The 16,293-nt window shown below is 55.0% G+C and overlaps 1 protein-coding gene across 1 annotated transcript; it reads left to right on the top strand.

Annotated features, from left to right (window-relative positions):
- Positions 1 to 1,289: 1,289 nt before the first annotated feature.
- Positions 1,290 to 16,224, top strand: LOC144677685 (protein phosphatase Slingshot homolog 1-like; the record flags this gene model as incomplete). The annotated part of the gene is made up of 8 exons (XM_078537721.1): positions 1,290 to 1,355; positions 3,193 to 3,384; positions 4,668 to 4,761; positions 7,381 to 7,509; positions 10,213 to 10,259; positions 11,941 to 12,087; positions 14,396 to 14,596; positions 15,552 to 16,224. Coding segments are annotated over 8 exons (1,549 nt in total), but the record flags the coding sequence as incomplete, so codon positions are not given.
- Positions 16,225 to 16,293: the final 69 nt, after the last annotated feature.

Here is a 16,293-nt window from a genome sequence, read left to right as displayed (position 1 = left end):
CGTGTGGTGTAGGTACACCCACAGCGCTGTTAGGGAGGGTGTTCCAGGATTTTGACCCAGTGACAGTGAAGGAACGGCCGATATCTTTCCAAGTCAGGATGGTGAGTGACTTGGAGGGGATCTTCCAGGCGGTGGGTGTTCCCCATGTGTCTGCTGCCCTTGTCCTTCTAGATGGTAGTGGTCGTGGGTTTGGAAGGTGCTGTCGAAGGAGCCTTGGTGAGTTGCTGCAGTGCATCTTGTAGATGGTACACACACTGCTGCTACTGTGCGTCAGTGGTGGAGGGAGTGATTGTTTGTGGATGGGGTGTCGATCAAGCGGGGCTGCTTTGTCCTGGACGGTTTTCGAGCTTCTTGAGTGTTGTGGGAGCTGCACTCATTACAGGCAAGTGGGTTGCTTCCTCAGTGCCGCCTCTTTATCCCTGACCCTCTGCCTCTCTGTTCACAGGGGATTCAGTGTGACCAGTGCCACACCGTCCCCATCAAACACTCCCAGGACAGGTACAGCACGGGGTTAGATACAGAGTAAATCTCTCTCCGCACCGTCCCCATCAAACACTCCCAGGACAGGTACAGCACGGGGTTAGATACAGAGTAAAGTTCCCTCTACACTGTCCCCATCAAACACTCCCAGGACAGGTACAGCATGGGGTTAGATACAGAGTAAAGTTCCCTCTACACTGTCCCCATCAAACACTCCCAGGACAGGTACAGCACGGGGTTAGATACAGAGTAAAGCTCCCTCTACACTGTCCCCATCAAACACTCCCAGGACAGGTACAGCACGGGGTTAGATACAGAGTAAATCTCCCTCTACACTGTCCCCATCAAACACTCCCAGGACAGGTACAGCACGGGGTTAGATACAGAGTAAATCTCCCTCTACACTGTCCCCATCATACACTCCCAGGACAGGTACAGCACGGGGTTAGATACAGAGTAAAGCTCCCTCAACACCGTCCCCATCAAACACTCCCAGGACAGGTACAGCACGGGGTTAGATACAGAGTAAATCTCCCTCTACACTGTCCCCATCAAACACTCCCAGGACAGGTACAGCACGGGGTTAGATACAGAGTAAATCTCCCTCTACACCGTCCCCATCAAACACTCCCAGGACAGGTACAGCACGGGGTTAGATACAGAGTAAATCTCTCTCTACACTGTCCCCATCAAACACTCCCAGGACAGGTACAGCACGGGGTTAGATAGAGTGTTGTGGGAGCTGCACTCATTCCAGGCGAGTGGGTTGCTTCCTCAGTATCCCTGACCCTCTGCCTCTCTGTTCACAGGGGATTCAGTGTGACCAGTGCCAGCCGGACCTGCATCTTTAAGCCAGTCAGCGTCCAGGTGATGTGGTGAGTCGCTGTCGAAAGCGTTGTACCCTGGGACGTGGGGGATGGCTGAGAGATAGGGAGAACGAGAAAGGGAGAGAGAGAGAGGGAGGAATTAGGGTCACTCACTTCTCCGTCACCTTTCGCCAGCTCAGGACTTGGCAAGCCAGCCAGAAAATGCTTCTTTGTGGTGGCTCTTTGTCACGTGGCAAACACAGCTGGCGGCTTCTGCACAGCATGATCCCACAAAGAGTTCAGTCTGAGCTGGAACGTGGTGTCCAGTACCGGGCTCCGCGCTTTAGGAAGGATGTGAAGGCTTTAGAGAGAAAGTGCGGTAAAGATTGACGAGAATGGTTCCAGGGATGAGGAACTTCAGTGACGTGGAGAGATTGGAGAAGCCGGGACTGTTCTCCTTGGAGAAGAGAAGGTTGAGAGGAGATTGGATCGAGGTGTTCAAAATCATGAGGGGACTGGACAGAGTCGACAGGGAGAGACTGTTCCCATTGGCGGAAGGATCCAGAACCAGAGGGACACAGATTTCAGGCGATTGGTGAAAGAAGCAACGGCGACATGAGGAGAAACTTTTTCACACAGCGAGTGGTTAGGATCTGGAACGCACTGTCTGAGAGTGTGGGGGAGACAGGGTCAATCGAGTGGTTAGGATCTGGAACGCACTCTCTGAGAGTGTAGGGGAGACAGGGTCAATCGAGTGGTTAGGGTCTGGAACGCACTGTCTGAGAGTGTGGGGGAGACAGGGTCAATCGAGTGGTTAGGATCTGGAATGCACTGTCTGAGAGTGTGGGGGAGACAGGGTCAATCGAGTTTTTGGGAAGGAAACTGGATCATTATCTGAAAAGGAAGAATGTGCGGGTTTATGGGGAGAAGGTGGGGTGGCAGTGGGACTTTGAGTTGATCTCACAGAGGGCCAGCACATACACAATGGGATGAATGGCGTCCCCCTGTGCTGTCACAGTTTATTAATTCTGTGGTCCACTGAGAACCATTTTTGCTGATGTTTACAGCATTAATATCGACCGCAGGATCCTGGGGAGAAATCCCACCCAGTAGCATTCATCCAATAGTTGCCGTTGGATCCTTTAAATACACTGACCCTCCGACAGTGCGGCACTCCCTCAGTACTGACCCTCCGACAGTGCGGCACTCCCTCAGTACTGACCCTCTGACAGTGCGGCACTCCCTCAGTACTGACCCTCCGACAGTGCGGCGCTCCCTCAGTACTGACCCTCCGACAGTGCGGCACTCCCTCAGTACTGACCCTCCGACAGTGCGGCGCTCCGTCAGTACTGACCCTCCGACAGTGCGGCGCTCCCTCAGTACTGACCCTCCGACAGTGCGGCACTCCCTCAGTACTGACCCTCCGACAGTGCGGCTCTCCCTCAGTACGGACCCTCCGACAGTGCGGCACTCCCTCAGTACTGACCCTCCGACAGTGCGGCACTCCCTCAGTACTGACCCACCGACAGTGCGGCACTCCCTCAGTACTGACCCTCCGACAGTGCGGCGCTCCCTCAGTACTGACCCTCCGACAGTGCGGCACTCCCTCAGTACTGACCCTCCGACAGTGCGGCTCTCCCTCAGTACGGACCCTCCGACAGTGCGGCACTCCCTCAGTACTGACCCTCCGACAGTGCGGCACTCCCTCAGTACTGACCCACCGACAGTGCGGCACTCCCTCAGTACTGACCCTCCGACAGTGCAGCACTCCCTCAGTACTGACCGTCCGACAGTGCGGCACTCCCTCAGCACTGACCCTCCGACAGTGCGGCGCTCCCTCAGTCCAGCGAGTGTAATTGGTGAGGTTTTATCTGGGTGACTCTGCTTTGTTCTCTCTCCTCACCAGGACAGTGCTTCAAGCTTTGCACAAAGCGTGTGAGGAGGCCTCTCAGTTTAATCACTACCCTGGGGGCAGTGGGATTCTCTGGGCAAACTTCTACACTGACCGGATCACATCCAGTCAAAACTGCATCAACGAGTGGAACGCTATGGCTGATCTACTGTCTGTCCGGCCGGAGTCACCAGGAATTCCCAGCACGTACGTTTATTCCGGATAGGTGAGGTCAGGAGAGAGAGAGAGAGAGAGAAAGAGCGTTCATGTCTCCATCAGGGACCCTGTTTAAAGAGGGAGTCTCTCCGTCAGGGACCCTGTGTAAAGAGGGAGTCTCTCCCCCGGGAACCCTGTTTAAAGAGGGAGTCTCTCCGTCAGGGACCCTGTTTAAAGAGGGAGTCTCTCTGTCAGGGACCCTGTTTAAAGAGGGAGTCTCTCCGTCAGGGACCCTGTTTAAAGAGGGAGTCTCTCTGTCAGGGACCCTGTTTAAGGAGGGAGTCTCTCCCTCGGGGACCCTGTTTAAAGAGGGAGTCTCTCCGTCAGGGACCCTGTTTAAAGAGGGAGTCTCTCTGTCAGGGACCCTGTTTAAAGAGGGAGTCTCTCCCTCGGGGACCCTGTTTAAAGAGGGAGTCTCTTCCTCGGGGACCCTGTTTAAAGAGGGAGTCTCTCCGTCAGGGACCCTGTTTAAAGAGGGAGTCTCTCCGTCGGGGAACCTGTTTAAAGAGGGAGTCTCTCCCTCGGGGACCCTGTTTAAAGAGGGAGTCTCTCCGTCGGGGACCCTGTTTATAGAGGGAGTCTCTCCCTCGGGGACCCTGTTTAAAGAGGGAGTCTCTCCCTCGGGGACCCTGTTTAAAGAGGGAGTCTCTCCCTCGGGGACCCTGTTTAAAGAGGGAGTCTCTGCCTCGGGGACCCTGTTTAAAGAGGGAGTCTCTCCCTCGGGGACCCTGTTTAAAGAGGGAGTCTCTCCCTCGGGGACCCTGTTTAAAGAGGGAGTCTCTCCCTCGGGGACCCTGTTTAAAGAGGGATTCTCTCCGTCGGGGACCCTGTTTAAAGAGGGAGTCTCTCCCTCGGGGACCATCTGTAAAGAGGGAGTCTCTCCGTCGGGGACCCTGTTTAAAGAGGGAGTCTCTCCCTCGGGGACCCTGTTTAAAGAGGGAGTCTCTCCGTCGGGGACCCTGTTTAAAGAGGGAGTCTCTCCCTCAGGGTCCCTGTTTAAAGAGGGAGTCTCTCCCTCGGGGACCCTGTTTAAAGAGGGAGTCTCTCCCTCGGGGAACCTGTTTAAAGATGGAGTCTCTCCCTCGGGGACCCTATTTAAAGAGGGAGCGTCTCCCTCGGGGACCCTGTTTAAAGAGGGAGCGTCTCCCTCGGGGACCCTGTTTAAAGAGGGAGCGTCTCCCTCGGGGACCCTGTTTAAAGAGGGAGTCTCTCCCTCGGGGAAGTTGTTCTTTCACCTTCTCCGACCTTCAAATTGTGAATGTTCCTTTTCCCAGACCCACAGAGCGGGATCTGACGGAGCGACGGATTCGCTCTGGGCTTCGAACCATCATGGTTGACATGGATTTGGAGAAAGCCACATCGAAAGAGGTAGGGAAGAGCTTTGGGTCCATTGGGGTTGTGGACAGTGGGAGTGAATGGGAAGGGGTTTGGGTCCATTGGGATTGTGGACAGTGGGAGTGAATGGGAAGGGGTTTGGCTCCATTGGGATTGTGTACAGTGGGAGTGAATGGGAAGGGGTTTGGGTCCATTGGGATTGTGGACAGTGGGAGTGAATGGGAAGGGGTTTGGCTCCATTGGGATTGTGTACAGTGGGAGTGAATGGGAAGGGGTTTGGGTCCATTGGGATTGTGGACAGTGGGAGTGAATGGGAAGAGCTTTGGGTCCATTGGGGTTGTGGACAGTGGGAGTGAATGGGAAGGGGTTTGGCTCCATTGGGATTGTGTACAGTGGGAGTGAATGGGAAGGGGTTTGGCTCCATTGGGATTGTGTACAGTGGGAGTGAATGGGAAGAGCTTTGGGTCCATTGGGGTTGTGGACAGTGGGAGTGAATGGGAAGGGGTTTGGGTCCATTGGGATTGTGTACAATGGGAGTGAATGGGAAGGGAGTTTGGTACATTGGGATTGTGGACAGTGGGAGTGAATGGGAAGGGGTTTGGCTCCATTGGGATTGTGGACAGTGGGAGTGAATGGGAAGAGCTTTGGGTCCATTGGGGTTGTGTACAGTGGGAGTGAACAGGAAGGGGTTTGGGTCCATTGGGATTGTGGAAAGTGGGAGTGAATGGGAAGGGGTTTGGGTCCATTGGGATTGTGGAAAGTGGGAGTGAATGGGAAGGGGTTTGGGTCCATTGGGATTGTGGACAGTGGGAGTGAATGGGAAGGGGTTTGGCTCCATTGGGATTGTGTACAGTGGGAGTAAATGGGAAGGGGTTTGGGTCCATTGGGATTGTGGACAGTGGGAGTGAACGGGAAGGGGTTTGGGTCCATTGGGATTGTGGACAGTGGGAGTGAACGGGAAGGGGTTTGGGTCCATTGGGATTGTGTACAGTGGGAGTAAATGGGAAGGGGTTTGGGTCCATTGGGATTGTGGACAGTGGGAGTGAACGTTAAGAGGTTTGGGTCCATTGGGATTGTGTATAGCGGGAGTGAATGGGAAGGGGTTTGGGTCCATTGGGATTGTGTACAATGGGAGTGAATGGGAAGGGAGTTTGGTACATTGGGATTGTGGACAGTGGGAGTGAATGTGAAGGGGATTGGGTCCATTGGGATTGTGGACAGTCGGAGTGAATGTGAAGGGATTTGGGTCCATCTGGATTGTGTACAGTGGGAATGAATGGGAAGGGGTTTGGGTCCATTGGGATTGTGGACAGTGGGAGTGAACGGGAAGGGGTTTGTTTCAATGGGATTGTGGACAGTGGGAGTAAATGGGAAGAGAGTTTGGTCCATTGGGATTGTGGACAGTGGGAGTGAATGGGAAGGGGTTTGGGTCCATTGGGATTGTGTACAGTGGGAGTCAATGGGAGGGGGTTTGTGTTCATTGGGATTGTGGACAGTGGGAGTGAATGGGAAGGGGTTTGGGTCCATTGGGATTGTGTACAGTGGGAGTGAATGGGAAGGGAGTTTGGTCCATTGGGATTGTGGACAGTGGGAGTGAATGTGAAGGGATTTGGGTCCATCGGGATTGTGTACAGTGGGAATGAATGGGAAGGGGTTTGGGTCCATTGGGATTGTGGACAGTGGGAATGAATGGGAAGGGGTTTGTGTTCATTGGGATTGTGGACAGTGGGAGTAAATGGGAAGGGAGTTTGGTCCATTGGGATTGTGGACAATGGGGGTGAATGGGAAGGGGTTTGGGTCCATTGGGATTGTGGACAGTGGGAGTGAATGTGAAGGGATTTGGGTCCATCGGGATTGTGTACAGTGGGAATGAATGGGAAGGGGTTTGGGTCCATTGGGATTGTGGACAGTGGGAGTGAATGGGAAGGGGTTTGTGTTCATTGGGATTGTGGACAGTGGGAGTGAATGGGAAGAGAGTTTGGTCCATTGGGATTGTGGACAGTGGGAGTGAATGGGAAGGGGTTTGGTCCATTGAGATTGTGGACAGTGGGAGTGAATGGGAAGGGGTTTGGTCCATTGGGATTGTGGACAGTGGGAGTGAATGGGAAGAGGTTTGGTTACATTGGGATTGTGTACAGAGGGAGTAAATGGGAAGGGGTTTGGCTCCATTGGGATTGTGGACAATGGGAGTGAATGGGAAGGGGTTTGGGTCCATTGGAATTGTGTACGGTGGGAGTGAATGTGAAGGGATTTGGGTCCATCGGGATTGTGTACAGTGGGAATGAATGGGAAGGGGTTTGGGTCCATTGGGATTGTGTACAGCGGGAGTGAACGGGAAGGGGTTTGGGTCCATTGGGATTGTGGACAGTGGGAGTGAATGGGAAGGGGTTTGGGTCCAATGGGATTGTGTACAGTGGGAGTGAACAGGAAGGGGTTTGGGTCCATTGGGATTGTGTACAGTGGGAGTGAATGGGAAGGGGTTTGGGTCCATTGGGATTGTGTAGTGGGAGTGAACGGGAAGGGGTTTGGCTCCATTGGGATTGTGTACAGTGGGAGTGAACAGGAAGGGGTTTGGCTCCATTGGGATTGTATGTGTTTGCTCTGTCAGGATTTGGATAATGTGGTGAATGAATTCTCCGTGCTGTCTCTCAGATCCGGACAGCCCTGGAACTTTACATGAAGCAGGACCTGAAGGAATACAAAGGTTTTATTGACAATGAGATGTTGCTGGTTCTTGCACAGATGGACAAGCCAAGCAAAATATTTGATTATCTTTACCTGGTGAGTGTCTCTCTGTCTCTCTCTGTCTGTCTCTGCTTCTCTCTTTCTCTCACTCTCACACTGTCTCATTGTCTCTCTTTGTCTCTCTGTCACTTTCTATCTCTCGCTTGTCTCTCTCTCTCCCTCTATCTCTCTCTCTCCCTTTGTCTCTCTCACTCTCCCTCTGTCTCTCTCTCTCTCTGCCTCTCTCTCCCTCTGTCTCTCTCTCTCTCCCTCTGTCCCTCTCTCTCCCCCTCTGTCTCTCTCTCTATCTCTCCCTCCCTCTGTCTCTCTCTCTCTCTCCCTCTGTCACCCTCTCTTTCTCTATCTTCCTCTGTCGTGCTCTCTCTTTCTCTGTCTGTCTCTTTGTCTCTCTTTCTGTCTCTCTCTGCCTGTCTCTCTCTCCCTCTCCCTCAGTCACTCTCCCTTTGCCTCTCTCACTCTTCCTCTCTCTCTCTCTGCCTCTGTCTCTCTCTCTCTCCAGAGTCACAGAGTTATACAGCACAGAAACAGGCCCTTCGGCCCATCGAGTCTGTGCCGGCCATCAAGCACCTATCTATTCTAATCCCATTTCCCAGCCTGTAGCCCTGTCTGCTGTGGCATTTCAAGTGCTCATGTAAACGCTGCTTAAATGTTGTGAGGGATTTTGCCTCTACCACCCCGCCTCAGGCAGTGAGTTCCAGATTCCCACCACCCTCTGGGTGAAAGAAAATTTCCTCAAATCCCCTCTAAACCTCCTGCCCCTTACCTTAAATCTATGCCCCCTTGGGTTATTGACACCTCCGCTAAGGGGAAACATTTCTCCCTATCTACCCTATCTGTGTCCCTCATAATATTGTACACCTCTATCAGGACCCCCCTCAGCCTTCCCTGCTCTAAGGAAAACAACCCCAGCCTATTCAGTCTCTCCTCATAGCTGATACTCTCCAGCCCAGGCAACATCCTGGTGAATCTCCTCTGCACCCTCTCCAATGCCATCACATCCTTCCTATAGTGTGGCGACCAGGACTGCGCACAGTACTCCAGCTGTGGCCTAACCAGCGTTTTATACAGTTCCAGCATAACCTCCCTGCTCTGATATTCTATGCCTCGGCTAATAAAGGCAAGTATCCCACATGCCTTCTTAACCACCTTACCTACCTGTTGCTATCTTCAGGCATCTATGGACATGTGCACCCCTCTTATTCCCTCTCTGTCATTCCCTCTCTCTGTCTTTCTCTCCCTCTCTGTCTCTATCTGTCCTTCTCTCTCTGTGTGTCTCTCTCTCTCTCTGTCTTCCTAGGGTCCTCCCATTCACCGTGTTTTCCCTTGCTGTGTTAGTCCTCCCAAAATGCATCACGTCACCCTTACCTGGATTCCATTTGCCACTGCTCTGCCCATCTGACCAGCCCGTCTATATCCTCCTGTAGTCTAAGGCTTTCCTCCTCACTATTTACCACCCCACCAACTTTCGTGTCATCTGCGAACTTACTGATCCTACCTCCTATATTCACGATCGAATCATTAATGTACACTACAAACAGCAAGGGTCCCAGCGCCGATCCCTGCGCTACACCACTTGTCACAGGTTTCCAAACGCAAAAACAACCTTAGACTATCACCCTCTGCCTCCTGCCACAAAGCCAATTTTGGATCCAATTTGCCAAATTGCCTTGGATCCCATGGGCTCTTACCTTCTTGACCATTCTCCCATGTGGGACCTTGTCAAAAGCCTTACTGAGGTCCATGTAGACTACATCCACCGCACTACCCTCATCTACCCAATTAATCACCTCCTCAAAAAACTCAATCAAATTTGTTCGACATGATCTCCCCTGACAAAGCCATTGCTGACTATCCCTGATTAATCCCTGCCTCTCCAAGTGGAGAGTAATCCTGTCCCTCAGACCTTTTTCCAATAGTTTCCCTACCACCGAGGTTAGACTCAACTGGCCTATAATTTACCGGTTTATCCCGACTACACTCCTTGAATAACGGTACCACATTGGCTGTCCTCCAGTCCTCTGGCACCTCTCCTGTGGCCAGAGAGGATTGGAAAATTAGTGTCAGAGTCCCTGCAATCTCCTCCCCTTGCCTCACACAGCAGCCTGGGATACATCTCACCTGGGCCTGGAGACTTATCCTCTTTTAAGCCCCCTAAAACCACTAATACCTCCTCCCTTTCAATGCTAATTAGTTCAAGTATATCACAGTCCCCCTCCCTGATTTCTACACCTACATCATCCTTCTCCACAGTGAACACAAAGCGATTGCCCGCTTTTTGTTTTTAAGTTCTACCCATATGGCCTCATTTGAGGAACCTTCTAAGATACCATCCCTCCTTACTACAGTAATTGACTCCCTGATCAATAGTGCAATGCCCCTTCCTCTTTTACACCCCCCACCCCCGAGCCCTGTCACATCTGAAGATTCTATACCCTGGAATATTGAGCTGCCAGTCCTGCCCTTTCCTCAACCATGTCTCTCTGACAGCAACAATATCATATTCCCATGTGTTAATCAATGCCCTCAATTCATCTGCCTCACTTGTAAGACTCCTTGTGTTAAAATAGATGCAATTCAGCCTTGCATTATTCCCTTGTGCCTTAACAGGTCTATGTTTACTCTGCCTTCCAAACTCTCTCTCCCTCTCTCTCTCTCTCTCTCTCTCTCTCCCCCTCTGTCTCTCTTTCGATAGCCTGTCGTTCTGGTCACGTATTTGAACTGTCAATTTGATGTTCTCAGGGTTCAGAATGGAATGCCTCAAACTTAGAAGAATTGGAACAGAATGGGTAAATTATTAACCCCCTGCCTGTCTGTGCCTGTCTGTCTGCCTGTCCATCTGTCTGCCTGTCCATCTCTGCCTGCATGTCTGCCTATTCATCTCTGTCTGCCTATCTAACTCTGCCTGCATCTCTGTCTGCCTGTCCATCTGTCTGCCTGTCCATCTGTCTGCCTGCATGTCGGTCTGCCAGTCTGTGTCTACTAGTCTGGCTTCCTGACTGTCTGTGTCAGTCTGCCTGTCTAGCTACCAGTCTGTCTCCATGTCTGTCTGCCTACCTGCCCGTCTGCCTCTGCCTGCCTGCCTAGCTGTCTGTCTCTGCCTGCCTGTCTCTCTCTATCTGCGTGCCTGCCTGTGGGTATGGGTTTGTGTCTCTATCTCTCTCTTCCTCTCTGTCTGTCTCTCACCCTATCTCTTTCTGTGTCTGTCTCTCTCTCTCTCTCTCTATGCCTCTCTGTCTCTCTCTGCCCCTCTCATTCCCTCTCTGTCTCTCCTTCTCTCTGTCTGTCTCTCCATCTCTGTCTCTCTCTATCTGTCCTTCTCTCTCTGTGTCTCTCTCTCTCTGTGTCTCTCTCTCTCTGTCTCTGTCTCTCTCTGTTTGCCTGTCCCTCTCTCTTTGTCCGTGTCTCTCTCTCTGTCTCTCTCGTCTCTCTCTCCCTTTCTCTCTCCCTCTCTTTCTGTCTGTCTCTCCCTGTCCCTCTCTCTGCCTCTCCTTCCCTCTCTGTCTGTCTCTCTCTCTGTCTGTCCCTCTCTCTCTGCCTTTCTCTCTATGTCTCTGTTTGTCTCTCACCCTCTCTCTTTCTCTCTCCCTCTCTCTTTCTGTCTGTCTGTCTCTATGACACCCTCTCTCCCCCTCTCTGTCTGTCTATTTCTCTCTCTGTCTCCCTCTCTGTCTCCCTCTCTGTCTCTCTCTCTGTCTCTCTCTCTGTCTCCCTCTCTCTGTCTCTCTCTCTCTGTCTCCCTCTCTGTCTCCCTCTCTGTCTCCCTTTCTGTCTCCCTCTCTGTCTCCCTCTCTGTCTCTCTCTCTGTCTCTAACTCTCTCTGTCTTTCCCTCTGCCTCTCTCTCTCTCTGTCTCCGTTTCTCTCTCTCTTTCTGTCTCTCTCTCACTCTCTATCTGTCTCTCTCTGTCTCTCTTTCTATCTCTCTGTCTTTCTGTCTGTCTGTCCCTCTCCCTATTTCTCTCTGCCTCTATTTCTCTCTCCCTCTCTCTCTCTCCCTGTCTCTTACTCTCTCTGTCTCTCTTTCTGTCTGACCCTCTCTGTTTCTATTCCTCTCTCTCTCTCTGTTCCTCTCTCTCTCTGTCTCTCTCTCTGTCTCTCTCGCTGTCTCTCTGTCCATCTCTCTCTCTCCCCATATCTCTCTTTATCTCGCTGTCTCTCTCTCTCTCCCTGTCTCTCTCCCTCTCCCTGTCTCTCTGTCTTTCTCCCCATCTCTCTTTTTCTCTCCCCGTCTCTCTCTCTCTCCATCTGTCTCTATCTCTCTCCCCCGTCTCTCTCCCTCTCTGTCTCTCTCTATCTCGTCGTCTCTCTCTCTCCCTTCGTCTCTCTCTCTCTCTCTCTCTCTCGCCGTCTCTCTCTCTCTGTCCGTGTTTAGCCTCGGATGCTTCACGCCGGTAAACCTGACTCTCGGTTGAGTGTGCGTTGCCGATACAGGTACCTGGTCCCTGACCGTCTCCCCTCTCCGATTGCAGAGTGGGCTACATCCTGAATGTTACCCGCGAGATTGACAACTTCTTCCCCGCCCGCTTCGAGTACCTGAACATTCGGGTTTACGACGAGGAGGTGACCGACCTCCTGTCACAGTGGGAGCAATCATACCGCTTCATCCTGTCCGCTCGGTAGGTAGGGGGACGGAGGGAGGGAGGGAGCTCAGGGGCCTCGAGGGGGGACGGAGCGAGGGAGGGAGCCGGAGTGAGGGAGGGAGCCCAGGCCTCGAGGGGGGATGGAGCGAGGGAGGGAGCTCAGGGGCCTCGAGGGGGGACGGAGCGAGGGAGGGAGCTCAGGGCCCTCGAGGGGGGACGGAGCGAGGGAGGGAGGTCAGGGCCCTCGAGGGGGGACGGAGCGAGGGAGGGAGGTCAGGGCCCTCGAGGGGGGACAGAGCGAGGGAGGGAGCTCAGGGGCCTCGAGGGGGGATGGAGCGAGGGAGGGAGCTCAGGGGCCTCGAGGGGGGACGGAGCGAGGGAGGGAGCCGGAGTGAGGGAGGGAGCCCAGGCCTCGAGGGGGGACGGAGCGAGGGAGGGAGCTCAGGGCCCTCGAGGGGGGACGGAGCGAGGGAGGGAGCCCGGGGTGGTCTCGTCCTGGGCGGGACGCAGAGCAATCCAATCGGCCCCACTCTTTCCCCCCCCCACCCCACCATGTCGCTCAGACAACTGTGGGCGCCATCGTCTCCCCTTCCCAGACGGCCGTCTGCCGATGGCTCGCTGCCCTCCGTCTGTCTGGTGCCGGCACATTCCGCTCGCCAGGACCCTCCTGGTCCCCCAACGTTTCAGCACGTGGGACACCGGTGACGAAATCTCTTGTGGCCTGAACGCTACTTTCCCCCCCTACCCTCTCCCCCCCATAACCCTCGACCCCCCTCCCCCCGGTCAATCAGAAACCTGTCTAACTCAGCCTTGAATATATTCACTGACCCGGCCCCCACTGCTCTCTAGGGGGGGGTGGGGGGAGAGAATTCCACAGACTCACGACCCTCCCAGAGAGGAAAATCCCCCTCGTCTCCATTCTTCATTCCCAGGATGTGGGCTTCGCTGGCCGGGCCCAGCATTTATTGCCCCATCCCTAATTGCCCCCTTGAGAAGGTGGTGAGCGGTGAGCTGCCTTCTTGAGCCGCTGCAGTCCCCGTGTGGTGTAGGTACACCCACCGCGCTGTTAGGGAGGGAGTTCCAGGATTTTGACCCAGCGACAGTGAAGGAACGGCCGATATATTCCCAAGTCGGGATGGTGAGTGGCTCGGAGGGGAACTTCCAGGTGGTGGGTGTTCCCCATGTGTCTGCTGCTCTCCAACAGCGCGGCACTCCCTCAGTACTGACCCTCCGACAGTGCGGCACTCCCTCAGTACTGACCCTCCGACAGTGCGGCACTCCCTCAGTACTGACCCTCCGACAGTGCGGCGCTCCCTCAGTACTGACCCTCCGACAGTGCGGCGCTCCCTCAGTACTGACCCACCGACAGTGCGGCACTCCCTCAGGACTGACCCTCCGACAGTGCGGCACTCCCTCAGTACTGACCCTCCAACAGTGCGGCGCGCCCTCAGTACTGACCCTCCGACAGTGCGGCACTCCCTCAGTACTGACCCTCCGACAGTGCGGCGCTCCCTCAGTACTGACCCTCCGACAGTGCGGCACTCCCTCAGTACTGACCCTCCGACAGTGCAGCACTCCCTCAGTACTGACCCTCCGACAGTGCATCACTCCCTCAGTACTGGCCCTCCGACAGTGCATCACTCCCTCAGTACTGGCCCTCCGACAGTGTGGCACTCCCTCAGTACTCACCATCCGACTGTGCGGCACTCCCTCAGTACTGACCCTCCGACAGTGCGGCACTCCCTCAGTACTGACCCTCCGACAGTGCGGCGCTCCCTCAGTACTGACCCTCCGACAGTGCGGCGCTCCCTCAGTACTGACCCTCCGACAGTGCGGCACTCCCTCAATACTGACCCTCCGACAGTGCGGCACTCCCTCAGTACTGACCCTCCAACAGTGCGGCACTCCCTCAGTACTGACCCTCCGACAGTGCGGCGCTCCCTCAGTACTGACCCTCCGACAGTGCGGCGCTCCCTCAGTACTGACCCTCCGACAGTGCGGCGCTCCCTCAGTACTGACCCTCCGACAGTGCGGCACTCCCTCAGTACTGACCCTCCGACAGTGCGGCGCTCCCTCAGCACTGACCCTCCAACAGTGCGGCACTCCCTCAGTACTGACCCTCCAACAGTGCGGCGCTCCCTCAGCACTGACCCTCCGACAGTGCGGCACTCCCTCAGTACTGACCCTCCGACAGTGCGGCGCTCCCTCAGTACTGACCCTCCGACAGTGCGGCTCTCCCTCAGTACTGACGGTGGGTTAGATGCTGAGTGCTGGTTTGACTAAAGCCTCGCTCTGTCTCTCTCTCTCTCTCTCTCTCTCTCTCTCCCTCTGTCTCTCTCTGTAGCTCCAGTGGTTCTCGGTGTCTGGTACACTGTAAGATGGGAGTGAGCCGATCAGCTTCGACGGTGATGGCCTATGCTATGAAGGAGTACGACTGGGATCTGGAGCAGGCCTATGCCTATGTGAAGGAGCGGCGCAGGGTCGTGAAACCGAATTCAGGTTTCCTCAACCAGCTCCGGACTTATCAGGGAATTCTCAATGCCAGGTGGGAGCACAATACATCAACCTCTCTGTATCTCTCTCTGTCTCTCTCTCTCTCTCTCTCTGTATCTCTCTCTCTCTCTCTCTCTCTCTCTGCCTCTCTGTCTCTCTCTCTCTCTCTCTGTCTCTCTCTCTCTCTCTCTCTGCCTCTCTCTCTCTCTCTCTCTGTATCTCTCTCTGTCTGTCTCTCTGTCTCTCTCTCTCTCTCTCTCTGTCTCTCTCTGTCTCTCTCTCTCTCTCTCTGCCTCTCTCTCTCTCTCTCTCTGTCTCTCTCTCTCTCTCTCTCTGTCTCTCTGTCTCTCTCTCTCTCTTGCCTCTCTCTCTCTCTCTCTGTCTCTGTCTCTCTCTCTCTGTATCTCTCTCTGTCTCTCTCTCTCTCTCTCTCTGTCTCTCTCTCTCTCTCTCTCTGTCTCTCTCTCTCTCTCTGCCTCTCTCTCTCTCTCTCTCTCTCTGTCTCTGTCTGTCACTCTCTCTCTCTCTGTATCTCTCTCTCTCTGTCTCTCTCTCTCTGTCTCTCTCTCTGTCTCTGTATCTCTCTCTCTGTACCTCTGTCTCTTTCTCTGTCTCTCTCTCTCTCTGTCTCTCTCTGTCTCACTCTCTCTGTCTCTCTCTCTCTGTCTCTCTCTGTCTCTCTCTCTCTCTGTCTCCCTCTCTCCTTCTCTGTCTCTGTCTCTCTCTCTCTCCCGTCTCGCTCTCTGTCTCCCTCTTTCTCTGTCTCCCTCTCTCTCTCTGTGTCTTTCTCTGTCTCTCGTTCTCCCTCTCTCTGTCTCTCTCTCTCTCTGTCTCTTTCTCTCTGTCTCCCTCTCTCTCTTTCTCTCTCTCTGTCTCCCTCTCTCTCTCTCTCTCCCTCTCTCCTGTCTTTCTCAGTCTCTCTCTCTGTCTCCATCTCTCTGTCTCCGACTCTGTCTTCCTTACCCTGCCTCTCTCACTCTCTCTCTCTCTCTCTCTCTCTCTGGCAGCAAACAGCGCCACAATTTCCTGTGGAGGAGCTGCTCTGAGCCTGATCTTGCTGAGCTGTCCGAGGAGGCGGCCCTGGAGGAAGGCCCAAGACGATCGCAGGACGACTCCGACACAGGGCCCAGGCTGTCTGGACAGCTGCTCCGCTCACCAAGGCCTCGCTCTTCCTCAGCCTCCCCGCCCAGGCCTCACTCGCCCTCAGCCTCCCCGCCCAGGCCTCACTCGCCCTCAGCCTCCCCGCCCAGGCCTCACTCGCCCTCAGCCTCCCCGCCCAGGCCTCACTCGCCCTCAGCCTCCCCGCCCAGGCCTCACTCGCCCTCAGCCTCCCCGCCCAGGCCTCACTCGCCCTCAGCCTCCCCGCCCAGGCCTCACTCGCCCTCAGCCTCCCCGCCCAGGCCTCACTCGCCCTCAGCCTCCCGCACCCAGGCCTCATTCGCCCTCAGCCTCCCCGCCCAGGCCTCACTCGCCCTCAGCCTTCCCACCCAGGCCTCACTCGCCCTCAGCCTCCCCGCCCAGGCCTCACTCACCCTCAGCCTCCTCCCCGGGCCCTCACTCGCCCTCAGCCTCCCCGCCCAGGCCTCACTCACCCTCAGCCTCCCCGCCCCAGGCCTCACTCGCCCTCGGCCACCCCTCCGAGCCACAGTCCGGCCTCAGCCAACCTCTTCAGGCCCCTGAGGGAGTCGCCCGGCCAGGCCCCTGCCCTCCCCCTCCCCCTCCCCACCCGTTCCCCCAGATCCCCTCCAT

The sequence above is a fragment of the Cetorhinus maximus genome, unplaced genomic scaffold, assembly GCF_964194155.1.
Source record: "Cetorhinus maximus unplaced genomic scaffold, sCetMax3.hap1.1 HAP1_SCAFFOLD_2886, whole genome shotgun sequence".
NCBI lineage: Eukaryota > Metazoa > Chordata > Chondrichthyes > Lamniformes > Cetorhinidae > Cetorhinus > Cetorhinus maximus.
This window is presented reverse-complemented; position numbering and strand designations above follow the sequence as displayed.